The sequence below is a fragment of the Sinocyclocheilus rhinocerous genome, unplaced genomic scaffold, assembly GCF_001515625.1.
Source record: "Sinocyclocheilus rhinocerous isolate Xijiao unplaced genomic scaffold, SAMN03320098_v1.1 scaffold2831, whole genome shotgun sequence".
Lineage (NCBI taxonomy): Eukaryota > Metazoa > Chordata > Actinopteri > Cypriniformes > Cyprinidae > Sinocyclocheilus > Sinocyclocheilus rhinocerous.
In genome coordinates this window covers 310,990-330,174 of record NW_015659001.1, presented here as the reverse complement: position 1 = coordinate 330,174, position 19,185 = coordinate 310,990, and the positions used below count along the sequence as shown (strand labels likewise).

The 19,185-nt window shown below is 36.5% G+C and overlaps 1 protein-coding gene across 1 annotated transcript in view; it reads left to right on the top strand.

Moving 5' to 3' along the window:
- Window positions 1–2,025: 2,025 nt before the first annotated feature.
- The window catches only part of LOC107723120 (zinc finger protein 512B-like), a 57,286-nt gene continuing 40,126 nt past the window's right edge, over window positions 2,026–19,185 (top strand). The window contains exons 1-2 of the mRNA XM_016531633.1: window positions 2,026–2,297; window positions 4,813–4,938. Coding sequence (XP_016387119.1) covers window positions 4,815–4,938 — 124 coding nt within the window. The 5' untranslated portion in view covers window positions 2,026–2,297; window positions 4,813–4,814. The remainder of the gene's footprint in view (window positions 2,298–4,812; window positions 4,939–19,185) is intronic.

Here is a 19,185-nt window from a genome sequence, read left to right as displayed (position 1 = left end):
GTAAATAAGATAGTGAATGATTACTAGAGTTAATTAACTAATGTTCTAAAATAGATAGGATAGGTAAACATAGCATGTTATCATCCGAGAGCTTGTCTGCTAAAATAGGGCTTTCATGCGTTGAGTGTTGATTTATTTTTACTTTCTGAGGCTACTTTTGGACAAATATGGCATTTACAGCCAGTATAACATAGGAATTCGTTTTGGGGTATCACTTTTTCCACATTTCGAGTCTCAATAACAGCCTGAGAAAAGCAGTCATGTGCCTCCCTCTCCTGGTGACCGCAGCGATGGCGCTTACATTACGTCATAGTTTGAAGAGACAAAAAATAATGGGTTAAAGTCTTAAGCCCTGTGACGTAGCTGCGGAAAGCGAGACCGCACTTGATAATTATTTAGAAAACATAAAAATGAATAATTTGCACTGCAAATGCAATTTTGACGGATTATCGAGACAGAATGTACATAGGAATTCGTTTTGGGGTATCACTTTTTCCACATTTCGAGTCTCAATAACAGCCTGAGAAAAGCAGTCATGTGCCTCCCTCTCCTGGTGACCGCAGCGATGGCGCTTACATTACGTCATAGTTTGAAGAGACAAAAAATAATGGGTTAAAGTCTTAAGCCCTGTGACGTAGCTGCGGAAAGCGAGACCGCACTTGATAATTATTTAGAAAACATAAAAATGAATAATTTGCACTGCAAATGCAATTTTGACGGATTATCGAGACAGAATGTGAGAAAAGTCGTGCACTGCTTAGTTGTTAAATGCAATTATAATATTAAAACGTTCAAAATCCCACATACACATGTTTAATTGAATCACTTTGTAGACAGAAATAAAATATATGCATTAGTTTAGCAAGTACAGAAACAAATAAAAACAAAACTTAATATTTACAGGGATACGACGTCATGTTAACTTTTGTCTTCTGGACAGCAAAAATCCAGATAATAACTAGTTAAAATAATGCATTTGTATGTGCAAATCCACATTATATATATATATATATATATATGTATGTATTATCGAAAAGAAGACGAGGTCATAATGATATGAATATCCTCAGATTAACTTGCCCTAAAAACGAAGCAATCTTTTCTCCAAACTTAGAATCGCATACGTCATGATAATGTTGGGAACATTCTCATATTAGCTACATTGCTGTCGTCATAAGCGAGCGGCATGACGTCAAGCCGCATCAAACGCTTCCATTCAGGCAGGGGCTTTATTAGGCAGAAATACCTAAATGATTGGCCTGATATCAAAATGAGTGATCATAAATAATAACGCGAGAGTTTGCAAGTTGCCTGCCGACTGTAGTCGCAACTGTCAAAGGCAGCGGCGGATACGCGCGTGACCCAGCACCCATACGTTACTGTTACTGTACACGGTCGCGGAGATAATATCCCTATCAAACAAATACACGGCATAATCCCGAGGTAAGGACCGGAATCGAGGGGCTGCGGCGAAACCGCGAGACGCTGTGCCTTCCCCTCTGCTTTCCGTCGCGTTCACTTCTTCCTCCCTCGATTACTGCACTAAACATATCCCCGTGCCTCCTTTAGCAACAGCGCGAAGGTTTTTTTTTTTTTACTCCTCCTTCGTATTAAAGTCGCCATTTTGCTTCACTGCCTATGAAAGCTTCTTGTATTTTCATATTTTTGGCGGCGTTTCTGCGTTTTTGTGCGCGTGCTTTTGAGTTGGATTTGAATGAGAGAGCTCGTGGATTACATATTAATGAAGAGGGGCGCCGAGTGCAGTCTGGAAACACGGTGAAAGTGTTCGGCTTGTGGGCATTTGCATCAGCTTGCTCTTTTTTCTTCCTCCTCCTTCTTCTTCTTCTTCTTCTTCTTCATCTTCTTTTGCTTCACTGCCTATGAAAGCTTCTTGTATTTTCATATTTTTGGCGGCGTTTCTGCGTTTTTGTGCGCGTGCTTTTGAGTTGGATTTGAATGAGAGAGCTCGTGGATTACATATTAATGAAGAGGGGCGCCGAGTGCAGTCGGTGAAAGCGGTGAAAGTGTTCGGCTTGTGGGCATTTGCATCAGCTTGCTCTTTTTTCTTCCTCCTCCTTCTTCTTCTTCTTCATCATCATCTTCCTCCGCGGATACTCACAGCGGGGGACGTGAGTGTGGCTACCGACCGTGACGCCCGTGTGTCCGCGACTCCCCGCGCGTCAGGTGCGTTTGCCATGTAAAGTCAAGCGGCGCGACGCGAGAGTAAAGGCTACAGCCTGACCCCACGTGGGTGACCCGCTCACCCGCTCACCCGCCAGTGTTGGGTGACTTTCCAGGTAGGTGTGGCCTTCGAGAAGTCGATTATCTGTCAATACTGCCAATAAAGGCATAAGCTCGCCGGACTGTGCAAAGCGGCGTGGTTTAACGCGTTACAAGGTGTTAAGGCTTTTTTGGGAATGAAATATACAAGAAGAATGTGTTGTGGTGTTTATGGGTAAACTGTCAGACATGATACATACACTCACTCACTGTTTGAGCACTTAAAAAGACTTATGTGGGTCATTCTTACTGTGCAGTAGCAGGCCTACATTTTCAGGTCCTTGTCATGTATGTTCTAGCACATTGGGTTATTAAAAGTTTGTTGAAATGTTGAATATGAAAATCAGATATTAGTTTTACTGTGGAGTGAAAATGATTTAAGACCTTCATTTTGTGTTGTTGCAATCTTGGAAATAGTGTTTTAATCGAGAATCAATATAGATTTTTACTGTGCCCTCAATATCATTTTCCGTCATGTTAGTCTGTGGTAAACTCTTTAACTTGAAAATTACTACAAAACAAGCTCCCTATGACATCATCTGCCAGGAAGTGTCATCATTTTTTTCCCTTGGGAAAACAACAGAATAAACATCTAAAAATACTAATGCACTGTGTTTTTGTGGTATTGGTTTGTTCCACTCTAAAAATGCCATCCTGTTTGATAAAATTACAGAAATCTGCTTTTTAATATTAAAAAGCTCTTGATTGTATTCTTGTAAGTAACCGTTTTATTCATTTTCTTGTTATTGTGTAAATAATGTCATTATATAATTAATAATGCTGACGTGTTTGATTCTGATCAGAGCATTTTAGAAAGTTTGGAATAATATCATTAAATTACATATCAAGCATATTTATTCTTCAGAAGTTACAGTTTTGATAGGTACTGCATAGCAGGAATGAGCCATGTGTGTTTCTCTGATTGTGTAGACACACTTCCATCCACAGCCTTTCTAAAGTGTGTGTGATAAATTCCCCAAATACCATAGCACTTAGTCCTACCAGCTGCTTTTCCTATTACCTTATTGCTCTTTTCCTTTTTGGAATAAACTTCTGGCTCACAAATGAGCTTCAGTCTCTGGGCCATAAATAATTTGGTGTAATGATCTTCAGCACTTGAAGATCTATCGTTCTTCTTTGTGGGTTAGGTGATGGGAGGGTCGTTCTGTGATCTGGTGATGCATTATGTGGGCCTGTTTTGTGGTTTAATAGCACAGCTGTGAGCAGTACCTGTTGTTTTGGTTGGCATTTTAAAACAGTATGCTGTGATGGTTAGAGGGGTTACAGCTTGATATCACATCTCTTTCAGACGTACTGTATGTGTCTGTGTCAGTACATGTACAGTAGCTTTTCAACTTTTAGTCTTATGAAAGTTTGTCATGATCACGCAGTATTGCCTAAAGTAAACCCTTTCAATTAGCACTCACCGGAAATGTACAAGCGCCTCTTCCCACGGCATGCATTAGATGAAACATTTATCTGTGGTGTTCATAAAATCTCCTTTGACACGTGATAAATCATACAGCCATAAGCCCGGCCACTGTTCAGCAAATAAAAGAACACTAAATTAATGGCTGTTTAAAAAGACACAAATTAGTGACCCATTAGGCCAAACCTAATGAAGAAGTGAAATGACATTGATTTAAGTTAATAAGAAAGTATGATCACATTCTAATCAGTGCTGTTTATTTTAATTAGGCATTGTCAGGCTTCATTCATTGCAATAAACTGCCTGTTTCCCTTCTGGATTGATGACTGTGAAAAAAAAAACATTCAGCCAGAGTTTTAAATTGATTAATCCATTTATTATTATTATTATTGTTGTTGTTATTATTATGCACATTAAGTTAAAATTAAAATGATCATGTGTAGTAAATAAAAAATAAACAGATACAGACAGACAGACAGACAGACAGACAGATAGACAGATAGATAGATAGATAGATTAGACAGATGGATAGACAGACAGAAAGATAGATAGACGGATGGAGGATGGATGGATGGATGGATGGCTGTATAGATAGATAGACAGACAGACAGATGGACGGCCTGATGGATAGATAGATAGATAGATAGATGGATAGACGGATGAATGGATGGACCGGACGGATGGACGGACGGACAGACAGACAGACAGACAGACGTACGGACAGACAGTTAGGTAGACAGACGGATAGTTAGATAGATAGATAGATCGATAGATAGATAGATAGATAGATAGATGGATGCATGGACCGGACGGATGGACGGACGGACAGACAGACAGACAGACAGACACTGGAAGGCAACCGTGCTGAAAGACTGTAATTATAATTTTCCCTCATGCAGTCAGGCAACAAAATCGATGACAATAATTAGGTGTGTGTGTCTGTATGAATTGTGCCATTCTGTGTGTATGCTGTACTGTCTCTGCAGGTGTCTGTAATCCCAATTCAAAAACTTTCAGATACAGTGAAAGCATCTTTGGGTTTATGTTGTTGCTGTGCAGATAATGCATTTTCCTTTGGCCTGATCTATTTGTGTCCTAAACAGGCATGGACACCTCCAGCGGTGCCCGGGTGGTGAAGCCTTCCTCGGGCTTGTCAAAAGGGCGCACTGCCAAACAGGCCCACCCCGCAGAGATGGCCCGAATGGGCAGCACTGAAAACGACAATCACAGTAAGAACGCAAGCTGCTTGCTTGGGTTTAAAAGTACAATAAAGATTTTCAACTAACACACACAGGGCATGTAAAATGTTAACAACTCATTGGTTTATGCAGGTGGCATTTACCAAAAAAATTGGTTTACATGGTAGGCATATTAAAAAGGAATAACCAACTTTGTAGAATCGTTGACTTCATTTCAGATTTTTGTTTGCACAGTCTGTGGAGTACATTTGCACATTAAAAGAGCTGAGTTACAACTGCACACTTGCTTCAACCTGTTTGACATCTCTGAGGTTTTGACAAGCGATTTCACACTTGTGTGCTTGAGAGAGGAAATGATGGCTGCCTTATTATGGTGAAAGGTGTTTTGACAGATGAAGTCCTTCTACTGGGAGTAAGGTTGTTTTTAATGTCAGTGAAATACATACCATCTCCCTGCATGGCTGAACTTTAGTCCTGTACACATGTTCAATGCTGGAGTAAAGCTGAATATTGTGTCATTTCCTCTGCATTCCTAAGCAAAGTATTGAACAAAACCGTTTAAATGGACAAGTGGAATGGAAAGAAGTGGCTAAAAGGATAAATTAGGCAGTATAGCTCTGATAACAGCTGCTATAATCTCATTGTCATTGATAAGATAGACATTACTTTGGGTCAGTGTTAGTAGGGCTGCAATGAACAGTGACTAAATCAACAATTATTTGAATGATTATTAAAAATGCTAAATGCATCCATTGCATCCAAAATGTCTCTTGATTGACTCTTCAGCTCAACTATACAGTTAGAAAAGTGTTTTTTTTTTTAACTGCTAGATGTTCAATGGTAGTACTGGCAGTACATGTTTTATCAATTATTTCTGAAAAGAATAAAATAAAATATGCATTAAACAAAAATATACAATTAAGTTAATTGCAACCAAACCTAAATTTAGGAAGCTAAAGTTCCACTACATGTTTTACTATCCAAGTTTCTGTCCACATATTTTTATGTAAATTTGGGGATATAGGATGGCAAATTGGGGATGCTGGATAGATAGTAAAAATGTCAAAACATGCATAAAAAACATGGAAACACTTAAACTGCATAAACTATGAACAAATTTACTGAATAAAGATGTGCTTCAAAAAATGTCTGACTGAAAAAAAAAAATGCTTTGTTCATTCTGAAATGCCAGAATTTCTATTTGCACCAGTTTCCATGGAAGATATGATTTTGTTCTCTTGATGCAAACTGTTTTTCCTGCTTTTTGTGTTTTTTTGTTTTTGCAGTATTCCAATCTTTACAATTTTAAGCTTTAATGTACATATAGCGTACATTTTTTTGACCCCATCATTTTTAATCAAATTGTCCAACACTGTATCTCAAAATCCATTTAACAACCGATGCACACAACCAAGTCCCTGTCCTACATTTTTCTATAACATTCAGATCAGATGTAGCCTACATCACAATATTGAAGAAAAAGTCTGTCAATACTTGTGTTTCATTGAGACAGTACTTTGGACTCTCTATTGCTATTTTTAAACCAAAAATTGGGTAACACTTCAGTATAGATTCTCACTATTAACTACTTGCTTATTAGCATGCCTATTATTAACATATTGGCTGTTTATTAGTACTTATAAAGCACATATTCTGCACGATCACATTCTACATCTCTAATACTACCCAATACCTAAACTTAACAACTACCTTACTAACTACTAATAAGCAGCAAATTAGGAGTTTATTGAGGTAAATGTCATAAATGGTTTGTTAATAGCGAGAATTGGACCTTAAAATAAAGTGTGACCAAAAATTGCAAGTTACTAGCAGTGTTTTTATCGTTAATGTTGCCAACATCAATATTACTTTGTGTACTTAACCATAATTTGTGTGTAGTAAAGTTATCTTTCAATTTCACATAATACATCGCATGTAAGAATTTATGTAAGAACATTGCATGACACGACCATACAAAGATGAATAATGTAAAACTGACATTTCCCACAAAATCCGATCTGACAGCTCAAATTATAAATCGTTATTATAAGCTCTCCATTGTGAATCGGGGTAAGGCAAGGACACAGTTATGAATTCAGATTTTTTATGTACTCAGTAATTGTTTCTTGTAAATTTTTAGCTGTTCAGCTGTTCATTAAAAAAAAAACTTCCATAGTGCACCTTTAAGTAAATTAAAATGTGATGATTTTCTCATTATGCAATGCAAGTATCATAACAAAGTATGCAAATACATTGACAGGACACAATATCATTATGTTGCATTAAGCCACACATACAATGCAACATTATTGGCTCTAACATGTTCTTAAGAGTGTGTCTGGAGCTGCGTCTGCAGTGTTTTAATGTTGACCCTAAGTGTTACACCCCAGTTCTAGAGCGAGAGATATTCTGACATGAAGCAACTATAACTCATATCCAGACCACCAATCTGATGCACAATTAGGGAAATGTCGTAATTGAGTATGTGTATGTATTGCTGTTTAACGAGCTCTTGTGAGAAAACGAGCAATGTTTCAGCGTTCTGGTCCATTCACTCCACTACTGCCGCTCATTTCCGTTTTTTTGGCAATTAAGTGCTTTGAAAGGGAATAAGAGGAAGTTCCATATTCATGATTTTTTGTTGTTGTCAGTATTAGGCCTGCATGGGCATTATTAGTCGCAAATTGAGGATTTCTCTGGTACCCATAATTTGATAGGCTTTAATGATAATGGATTTTTTTGCTAAATGGAGAGGCTTATGGTACTACGATTATGTGATTCAGCTGTTTAATTTGGTAAATGTAAAATGTGCCAACTGTTGCACAGTTTTGGTAAGAAAGCTAAATTTGAACGAGAGCTTGTGCAGCTACTGCTTTGAACTTAAAAAATCCCAAAATTCTTTGCTTAGAGTGAAGCGAAAGCAGCCTGGCAAAGGTCTGGTGGAAAACAAACTTGGCGCTGATTCACAAATGAGCTGGGAGAATGATATTTGTGCCGAGCCATGCTGTTTGAATTTTTCTGCGGATTGTGAAGAGCATTTTATTGCTTCACAGCGTCAGGCCAGGCTGTCTCTGCTGGAGAATATTTATCGCTGAGTTTGCAGCCCCCTATATGCTGAGCGCCTCTCCTCGACTCAGACTACATGTTCAAAAGTAGGTTCCTAATGCATTAATTTAACACTCACCGGAATGGATGTCGGCTTTGTAGAACAACAACCTGCCGTTAGTATTTCCACCGAGCACAGAATGCCGTCTATCCAATAGTAAGTGACACAGGGAATTGATGAAGTGGCTTGGGGGGTTAATTGATTAATTGACACACATTATATTCTTATCAGGGTTTTTATTGATGACTCTTTCAAGGTAAGACCATTAAGAGTGTGTTTTTCCTTGCATTGAGAATGATTTACATTATGGAAAAAGGAGATTTTCAGTTTATTTACATATTCTTTTTGGCTTCCTATTTGTGGCCTAGGGTTGTGGCTACTGCTTTTAACTTGTAAACAATGTCTCTGGAAGGAATTCAGACATAAACAATAGCATTTCCTAGCTGTGGTTTTGATGTCACAATGCCACTGATTAGTCAGTCGAACCCGAAGCATTCAGTCCAGCCTCCCTGGGATGTGGGTTAAAGGGATAGTTCACCCAAAAATAGCCGCAGGGTTTAATTTGGATTTGTCTGTGCATGTTTTTTTTACTCTCATAGATTTTGTTACCATTGCCATGCATTATACGACTGATAGACTGCAACGGCTGGAGCTAAAAATCTCCGTTTGTGTTCTACTGAAGAAACAAAGTCACCTACATCTTGGATGCCCTGGGGGTAAGCAGATAAACATAAAATTTTCATTTTTGGGTGAACTATCCCTTTAACCCAAAGTGTCGCTTGTGTGTGAAAGTGTGTACATGTTTGTGAGACAGTGCATGGCTTCTTCTGCCAAGGGTGCGAGACACTTGTCTGGTCTCAGGCTGTTAGATGTCAACAGCTGAATAGCACAGTTGCAGCTGTTTAGTTTCTTATGTCTGGAATGGCTTTATCTTACTTTCAAAGGGCTGTGTTCAACACGTTTGTAGCATTTAAATTTTTCCCCCTGAAGTCCATTTGTAATTACAGAAGAACCAATATTAGGTTAGGCTTTATGAGCCTAATATTGCATTGAATATTAATAGAAAGATAAAACAGTCAAATATTAAGTCACATTACCTGTGACACTGTTGAAATTGCACTGGTGTAATAGTGTTGCTGAATGCACTATATTTAGAGACAAACCAGATGGAGCCATTTATCTGTAAACATGATATGTAATAACTGATAATCAATGGAAAAGTTTGAATATCTGTAAGCAATGTTGGTCAAAACGATTTTTGATTTTTCCGAGGTGTTATTGCCTGATAATAACATCAGTAGCAATGCCGAATAACATACCATTCATCTGGGAACTGGAGGCCGGCACTTCTTTCACATCTCTCATGTCACACTGACCACACTCTCTCTAATTTCATTCAAACAGTTATTTGCCACGGACACAATGTGTGGTTTCATGAGTCACAATACAGGAGTGAATTACAGTGACCAAAGACTGTTCAGCGATTTTAACTAAACCACCATAAACTTTTGTTTGGAAGGCTACTTTGCAGAGAGCACTCTTGAAAGGTTGCCATGTCCTCTTTTAATCAATGATTATTAAGTATCTCTGGGTTTGTTGTTTGGGCTCGGCTCATGAAGCAATCCAGTTTATGGAGTTAATAAAGTAGGCAGGTGCGGGACGCTATATTTTGGTATGTGGCTTATTTTCAAGATAACGCAGTTGGGTTTGAGTTTATTATGTTCATATTACATAATAATTATATCATATTTATTATGTTCATACCCCCCCCCCCTTTTATGATGGATAGATGCACTTCAAAATCTCGACACCCATTCACTGCCATTATAAAGCTTGGAAGAGCCAGGATATTTTTTTATGTAACTCTGATTGTATTTGTCTGAAAGAATAAAGTCATATACAGGATGACTTGAGGGTGAGTAAATCATGGGGTAATTTTCATTTTTGGGTGAACTATCCCTTTAATAGTAGGCCTGCGGTAATATTGTTGAAGTGTTCATCTTTTTGTCAGAAATACTGTTTTGTACTCTGTAATGGATTGAAGATAATAAACAAGCATGATTTTCAAATGCTTTCTTCTCAAATAACATTTTATGCCCTCTTCATTATTTATGTGGTGAAAAGCTGTATAATTAGTGATATGAGTGTACATTATGCTTTAAATGTCTGAACTTGGTCTAGGCTCAAAGCAGTTTGTTTGGAAATGTTTTTTTTTTTTTTTTTTTTTGCGGAAGCTTTATGTTTAAAAAGCTCAGATCAATATTTTGTGTCTAATTATTTACTCATGTGGCAGATAGCTGTGTAATAAACGGGATAATGTACCTGTACATCCAGCCAGTTGTTATCAGAGAATGAATCATAAAATCCTGTGTCCCATGATGTACAGTACAATGTCTACACACCCCTATTAAACCTGAATGGTTTTGAGATGTAAAAAAGTGATTTGTTTGCTACTTGAATTGTTGTAGAATATTGCGTTAAAGGTGGAAAACATCATTTATCTTGGAGTCATTTTAATCTCAAAAATGTGAATTTTAAGAGGTGTTTAGACGTTCCACAGACATAGTTCCTTCTGCACTACTTGATCAACATTTTCTGTGTGTTTTAGCTGTTTGTTTTTTGGGGGAAATTGGAGCAATTTGTCTTTTTCTACATTTACTGTAGGAGTTCTTGATCACACAGGTAGGCATAAAAACATTTTGTATAATTCCAACAATTTTGTTTTGTATATAGTGTGAAATATGAATTGTAGCAAACTGTCAGTTAAAGCCCACAGATCCCCACTGGGGAATTTGCTGTCTTCTTTTCATTATATACTTGGCTCTTGCTAGAGTGATCCCATAGTACTTGAGAAAACATATTTTCTGAATTATATCACCCATTAGATTGAAGATCCAGTAGATAATAAAACACTCAGCTTTAACTGGAAATAAAAACAAAAGAAAAGAAAAACATAGTAAAGTAAAATAAAAAGAACTGGTTAAAGTCAACCAGTGTTATCACTGAGATACTATTACAATTTTTATTGATAATTTAAAGCGGGTTTTAATTCACAATTTTATATATTTTTAAATTTATAAATTAAAACGATAACATGTTTAGCTAGCTAAAAAAGTTAGTTTATTTAATTTCAAGTAACAAAATGTTTTTTTTTATTTAGTTTTAGCTTTAGTTAACTAAAACCATGAATTCAAGTCAAATAAAATAATGACATATAATATATGTATATATAATAGAATATCGAATTAATGTAGAAAATATTGAATATGACGGAATCACTGTGTTACACCAGTGAAAGTGAATTTTAAGATTCACATGCATGTAGAATTAGCTCTTCGAACTATAAAAAAAACTTTTAATCAGTATTTTTGTCTTTTCTTGTAAAAAATATTTAAAGATAAATATTTAAACATTCTTACGATAAAGTTACTAGGAAAGCTTAGCTCCTTACTTTTTCTTTTCATTATATTTACAATAACTTTTTTCTAGCATAAAAGCATAAAGATTATTACATTTTTGTGCTTAAAACAAGAAAAACCAATTTGACGGGGTAAAAAAATTTATGAAATTATTTTTTACAGTGTGTTCACTTTTTGCAGTATGCATGAACTGTGTACTGCCCATTAATAAAACCCCTGTCATAGTTTTCCTCCCTTTCTCCTTCACTATCTCTGAAACTATTTATCTCTGTCTCTCTCCTGTGGAAAGCTGAATGATCGCAGTGCTTGCTGAGGCTTTGGAAAGCCTTTGGCAGCAGCTGTGTGCAGTTGGCCAGTGCAGCTGAAAGAGGCAGTAGGAACAAATAAGGTCATTCTTACTGACTGCTGTAATTGTAGTGAGCGCGGAGCAGACACACTTTGTGACTGTGTGTCTTAAGACCTTTTTGTGCGAGTGTAACATATGCCTCTGTATAATTGGCCTCTTTCCTGTCAGAGAGACTGGAAAAACTATTACATACAGCATACGAAAGAATAGTTTCAATTTTTGGCTCAAGGTTAACTCGGAGTTATATATGACTGCATTCGTTTAGCAAAAACAGGCAAATTGAAAACATATCAGTCTGAAAGTTCTTTGGCGACACTAGAATAACTTTATATTCAGTAATGCTTAACAGATCATTAGTTTGCTTGCATTCAAGTAGTTACAAAAGTCTTGAAACTTTGATTCAGAGTCTATACAAAAAATATGTTATGTCATAATGTTGTAATGTCAGTACAGTTATTTAAAGCACACTTTTCAAGAATTTCATAGAAATAAGTTTAGCATATATACACTACCAGTCAAAAGTTTGGGGTTGGTAAGATTTTTTTATGTTTTTGAAAGAAGTCTCACGCTGACCAAGGTTTGATAAAAAATATTGTAAAAACAGTAATATTGTGAAATATTATTACAATTCGAAATAACTGGTTTCTATTTGAATATATTGTAAAAGGTCATTTATTCCTGTGATCAAAGCTGAATTTTCAGCATAATTTCTCCAGTCTTCAGTGTCACATGATCCTTCAGAAATCAGTATAATATGCTGATTTGCTGAAACATTGATGATTATAATATGATTATTTGCAGAAACATTTCTGATTATCAATGATGAAAACAGTTGTGCTGCTTAATATATTTGTGGGAACTTTGATACATTATTTACTTGAAATGTAAATCTTTTGTAACATTATTAATGTCTTTGCTGTCATTTTTAATCAATTTTATTGCATCCTCCTTGCTGAATAAAAGTATTAAAACCTTACAGACCCCCCCAACTTACAAAGCCCTCCATAAGTATTGGGACAGTAAAGACAAAATTGCTCTGTTTGCTGTGGAGTCAATAAATCTGTTAATATGAATAAAAGGTGAATGTGAGACAAAACTACAGTCTCATTTTATTATTGGCTTATTCAACACATAGAATAAGCCAATAATAAAAAGTTTTACTAGCTAAGAAGATCAGCACTTTTTTAGAGTTTCATCCCCCTATCTGATGTGAGCATAAGTATTGGGACAGTTGCCTCACAGGTCTTTCTAAGTGATCAGCTGTGTCCTGTTGCATTAATTCTTCAGATATTAAAAGCAGGGAATGTGTCGTATCAGTTATATCCATTGCTTCTGCATTCTAAGTCTTGCATTCGATGACGATACACACAAACCAGGATGAAGACGAGGGAGCTGACTTTGAGAAAAAAGCAAGCAATTTGGATGCTAAAAGAAAAGTCAATTAGAGCTACACAGCAAGATGCAAACCTCTGATCAGCAAGTTTGCAAAAAAGCACAAATGTGAGCCAGTAGAGATTTGGAAGAGAGTTTTATGGACAGATGAGACAAAGATGAACCTTTATCTAAGTGATGGGAAAGCAAAAGTGTGGAGAAAAAGGGAACTGCAAATGATCCTAAGGCATACTGCCTCATCTGTAAAGCAGGTGGAGGTGGTGTCATGGCATGGGCATGCATAGCTGTCTCTGGAACAGGCTCTGTCAACTTTAATGATGACTTAATGTATGATGACAGTAGCAGAATGATTGCAGAATTGTACAGAAACATCTTGGCTACCAATGTTCGAGAAAATGCCACCAGATTCATTGGGAAGCGCTTCATATTGCATCAGGACAATGACCCAAAACACCCTGCCAGTTCAGTCAAGGAGTTTATCAGGGCAAAGAAATGGAAAGTCTTAGATTGCCCAAATCAATCTCCAGATTTAAATCCGACTGAACATGAATTTCACCAGCTGAAGAGGAGACTAAAGGCAGAAACTCCCCAAAACAAGCAACAGTTGGAATGGGCTGCATTAAAGGCTGGGAAACGCATTTCAAAGGATAAGACCAAGAGTCTGGTGATGTCTATGGGTCGCAGACTCACTGCTCTGATTGCACGCAAGAGATCTGCAACTAAATAATAGCTTTTAATCTTTTACATCTGCCTTAAGTTCAACTGTCCCAATACTTATGCTCACATCAAATAGTGGGATAAACTCTAAAAGTCCTGTCCTTTTTATTGGGAAACACATGTATGTGCTAAAACAGCTAATAATAAAATGTGACATTCTGTAGTTTTGTCTCATATTCATCTTTTAATCATATTTGCAGATGTCTTGACTACACAGCAAACAAAGCAATTTTGTCATTACTGTCCCAATACTTAAGGAAGGCACTGTACACCCACCCACACACACACACACACACACACACACAAACACTTTTTACTGTTATAAAGTAAATACTTTGGACACTTTCTGGTTGTTAAACGCCACTGGATCACATCCATATATTTTGTACATTAGACTCTAGTCGCCTAACTCACAAATTCAGTGGCTGCTCTTTTATTGGATGGCGGTGTTGCTGTGGTGCTGATGCTGTCAGGTGGCAGGTCACCGGGGACGACGCAGCTAATTTCTGACCCACTGCATCGCGTCCATCTGTTCAAAGCCTGAGCACCGCCCATTCCACACCGTTACTGAAGAGAGCTGCTAGGTGTGAAAACAAACTGCATCACATGCAGAAACAAAGTTTGAGTGTGTCTTTTTCAGCCTGGTATCTTTCCCTACTCTCTCTTATTAAAGCTTAACATTTAGGCTTAATATCACAGTACACCATGGAGTTGCATTTTAGGGTTAACAGTGCACAATTGGTGCTTACACCCTTTCAAACGTGCTAGTGTCAAGTGTTGCTTCATTGAGGGTTAAAATGGCTCAAACCTGGGGTTTAAAAGAGGTTAAGTGTGGATAATGATTTTTGTGCTTTTCTTTTGTGCCATAAAATGAATAGTCTCTTTTATCCTGTATTTAGATAGTGTCAGACTGTTGACGTTATATCTTGATGACAGATGTGATAGTACATCAAATACACATTATCATTTTCTTCTTTATCTGATAACCCATTATCCCTGAGCAACAGTGTAGTTGATGAAAGAAATGTTTGGCAGATGATACCCCTGGGCTAATTAGATTTGGCATCATTTTATTTAAAGAGGAACCTAAAATTTTATATTATCAGCAGAAAAAGGCTGTTCTAAAATTGTTTTAGAAGCTTCTGAGGCGTATGATTCAGTCTGCTCCTAGATTAGTGTACAAGGGCAACATTTTCCTGGAGCACTATCAGCAGCAGTGAATTATGGGATGTTGGGACTGCTGCAGACTTTTGGCCCGGTGTCAGCAGATGATGGCTGGAGATTAGGCCTAGAACAAGCTCTGCAAGGCCAATGATGTGCCGTAGCTTTATGGAGAGTAGTTTAAAAATTGATTCAACCCTTAAGAGTCAGTGCAGGGACCTTGAGTCAAGGGAAATGGATCCTACCATTTTTCTTTCCTTTTTGGTGACCCCCACGCGCGCACACTCACATGCACACACACACACACACACACACACCACTCATCTCCACTCTGCCAGTCTCACTATCGCTGCAGAAATCTGAATCCATTCAGAAATTCAGTTTGCTTTGCTCATTTACACTGGCTCAATATTATGTGAGTCATTTTTGTTTGGCTTGCAGCTTTGTAAAATACCACCTGCTGGGCTCTTTTATAATTTAATTAACAGCAATGTTATACTTAAATTATATAACAGACGTTTGTGCACAAGGAATATTTTTAAAACAAATATAAAATGAAATAGCTGTGAAGCAAAACAAACTTCCCACAGGGAGGTCAATGTGGTTAAATAATAACTTTTGATTTTGTTTGCCCAGAATTAAAGACCACTTGCAATCAAAATAGGAGTTAAATGTTTATCAAATGTAGTTCATTTTTCTAAAAACTGATGTTTTTGCTGTTCACTTTTATTTACAACCAAAAACAAAGATCAAACAATGAGGGCATATATTCACACAAGTGACGAGGGAATGAATTAAGCTTGTGTGAATTAATTTGTTATTCGTGGCTACGATATATGTATATTTTTCTCACATGTCATGTGCGGGGCTCCACAGTATCATATCTGCAGTTGTGGTTTGAATTTTGTTTTGGCAAAGACTTTCACTTTCCATTACTGACTCTTTGTTTTGACAATGGATGATTCCCTGAAAGTTACCGAGGGTTGCTGTTTAGAAGTCACACATGGTACAGTAGCCGGCCCTTGTTTTTATATTTACGGATATCACATAAATACACAAAAAAGAATAACATAACCCTACTATTTTCCAAGAATTGCAACCAGACAGGCTAAACCATAAATCATATGGTAGACATACCATAGTGAATCAGAATAAGACAAGAATATGAATTTGAACTTTAGGGTTCTACTTCAATAACATAATTTTCTGTAGTGCAGATTTAACATAATTACATATTAGTTCATGATAATGTACAAAATGTCATTCATTCATTTCATTGAAATCATTCGAAAACTTTTGATCTCTTCGGTTGCTCACATCATTGAAATTTGAACTATTGTTAAAGTTCAGTTCATTTGAATTTAAACCATGTTGCAATTTACATACTCATTGAAGCAAGAATCTGCTTGCATTTGGCACTTCATTTAATTTTGTGTTAATTTTGGGAATGGGTTCATTTTTGGCCTTGAGGATTGTAAGTAAGTATGAATTGTACAAGTTTAGTGTTTGAACAGACATTATCTATTCATCAGGTGTAAACCAGTGTCTTCTAGATGAAGGCTCTTTTCTATTTTGGATTTGTCTAAAATTAGCTGTGAGCTGTGATGCCGTCTGGGAGTAAAAGAGGGGATGAAGAACTGACAGTAAACCCGAGTTTACACTAGTTATCTTAAAAGGATAGTTCAGTATCTCTTAGAATAGAGTGAAATATCTCTTTAAGTAAGATTTATTTTCAGAGTGTGTCAGTAAAGTGATTGTTGTAGCCATCTGTAATGTCATTTCACAGGGCAATAGCAGTGCAATCTTTCTACATTTAAACATTATAAGCCTATCATAAAATGTAGTTTTGCTAATTATAGTTTTGCATAGATGTGTTAGTACTTGGAGAAATAGTTTTTTTAGGCAAAATTCAGTAGTCCTGTTGACACTAATGAGCTGCATTCCACATTAAAGGCGAGCAATGTTTTATGTTTTGTTACTTTATTCGTCTCATTTTCTCTTTGCTCTAAATGATGTGCTTAGTACTTTTGTCTTTTCCCACCACATAAATTCACCAGAAGAAAAATTATTTCTCCTTTATTTGTATTTTGTATTTTATTAAGTGTAATGCATAAAAGAGCAATAAAAATCATCATCAATAACTCTTAAAATGTATTATTAGGTTCATGGGTTGTAACATCTAAGTGAAGCTTTTCAATATAAAAAGCACTTCTGAGAGAGCACGCTTGACAAAAATATGCTTAGAAGTTCATAAGTCATTATGTAACTGTAAACAATGTCCTTCTGAGAAGTTTTATGCTGTCTTCTCATTGGTTTAAGTCCACTTTAGACATTTGGACATGAGCCATGAAGAGTAGATTTACTGGCTTTCTACAATCATGCCGATTCATACAGCATTGCTTTTACCCTGTAAGAAGTATTTCTTTTACATAAAAAGAACACTGTAACCTTTTCCACCTCAAGACCGCATGCTGTATATGTGTGGAGAAATTACTGATGAGTAATTATTACATTTACCCACCTCTTGATGGAAAACAAATTCTGAGAAACGTGTTTTTTTTTAATCTCTCTTATGTTTTTGTGCTGCCCTGACCCCTGTTCTCATCTGGGAAAAGGCCAAAGCATGAGGAAATGAACAATGAGTCTTGAACATTGAGAGAAAGTGGAAAATGAAGAGGGGGTCAGTGAGTCCAGCTGTTGGTTTTGATACTGTACACCCTTAATGGCTTCAGCAGACCCTCTATAGCTTCTTTGCTCAAACACTGTGCTGTATTAATGTGTGCTTCTAGTTTTCACAAATTCTAGTGTGGGCTTAAAACAAAGGACTTGGTGTCCTCAGTGATTTTCTGTGCCGCGGCTCTGCTGTCTGGAATGGTTCTCAGTCAGATGATTTATTTGGTCCATCACACACTTCAGACTGTTGCTGTGTCTAAACAACTCCAAAGCACTTCAAAATAACACAACCTTGTTTCTGCAAAGACATTCCGCATGTTTTCTACAAACAGCGTCTGGTCTGATGTGTTTACGTTTTACGTGGCGTGAGAAAGTGACACAGGCAAAAAAGCTACGCAAAATCCCATCTGAGCGATCAAACTGAAACAGATTTCCAGAAATGTGATTTGAATTGGATTTCAAACCACATATGAATTAATGTAGCTTGAAACGGATTTCTAAAAATCATATTATATGAGATTTTTTTGCCGTTCACACTTGCTAAATATGATCGGATTCCAATCAGGGGCCAGTTGCATAAACTGTGTAGACTAGTCTTAAAAGGTTAGGCTAGTCATCTATTTTTTTTCTTCAAGACTGGTCATAACTTTTTAATTCAGTTATGAAAAGGTATATTGGTCTTATTTGTATTGGAAAAGTAACCCTGATTACCCCTTGGCAACTGCTAGTTGGTCAAACTAGTTCTTAAGACACAGTCTTAACATGGTGGCTAAGTTTATGCAACTGGCCCCAGATATGCACAAAAATTGGAATTGGACTGACTTAAAGGATTAAACGTTTCAGGACAGTGGCTCTCCAGGAGCAGGATTGGACACCGCTAATTTATTTGATCAAAATACAGTAAAAACAATAATATTGTAAAATATTATAACAGTTTAAAATAACTTTTCTATTTTCATTAATCATTCTAAAATGCTGATTTTCTACTCAAAACATTTCTTATTATCAGTTTTAAAAACAGTGTGGAAATCATGATACATTCTTTAATGAATAGAAAGTTCAGAAGAACAGTATTTATTTGAAATAATAATCTTTTGTAACATTATAAACATTTTTCCTTTCACTTGGTCAATTTAATGCGCCCTTGTTGAATAAAAATATTTATTTATATATATATAAAAAAACAAAAACCGTGCCGACCTGAAATTTTTGAACTGTTTTGTATGTGCATTTTGTGCTATTCTGCCATTATTTATTTATGGCATTCTTTACATAAAATGTATGAAATGTTTGAAAATGTTTAATTATTATTGACACCATTTTAACGTTAACATGTTATTTAAAGGGGCCATATGATGTTGCTAAAAAGAACATTATTTTGTGTATTTGGTGTAATGAAATGTGTTTATGCAGTCTAAGGTAAAAAAAAACACATTATTTTCCACATACTGTACATTATTGTT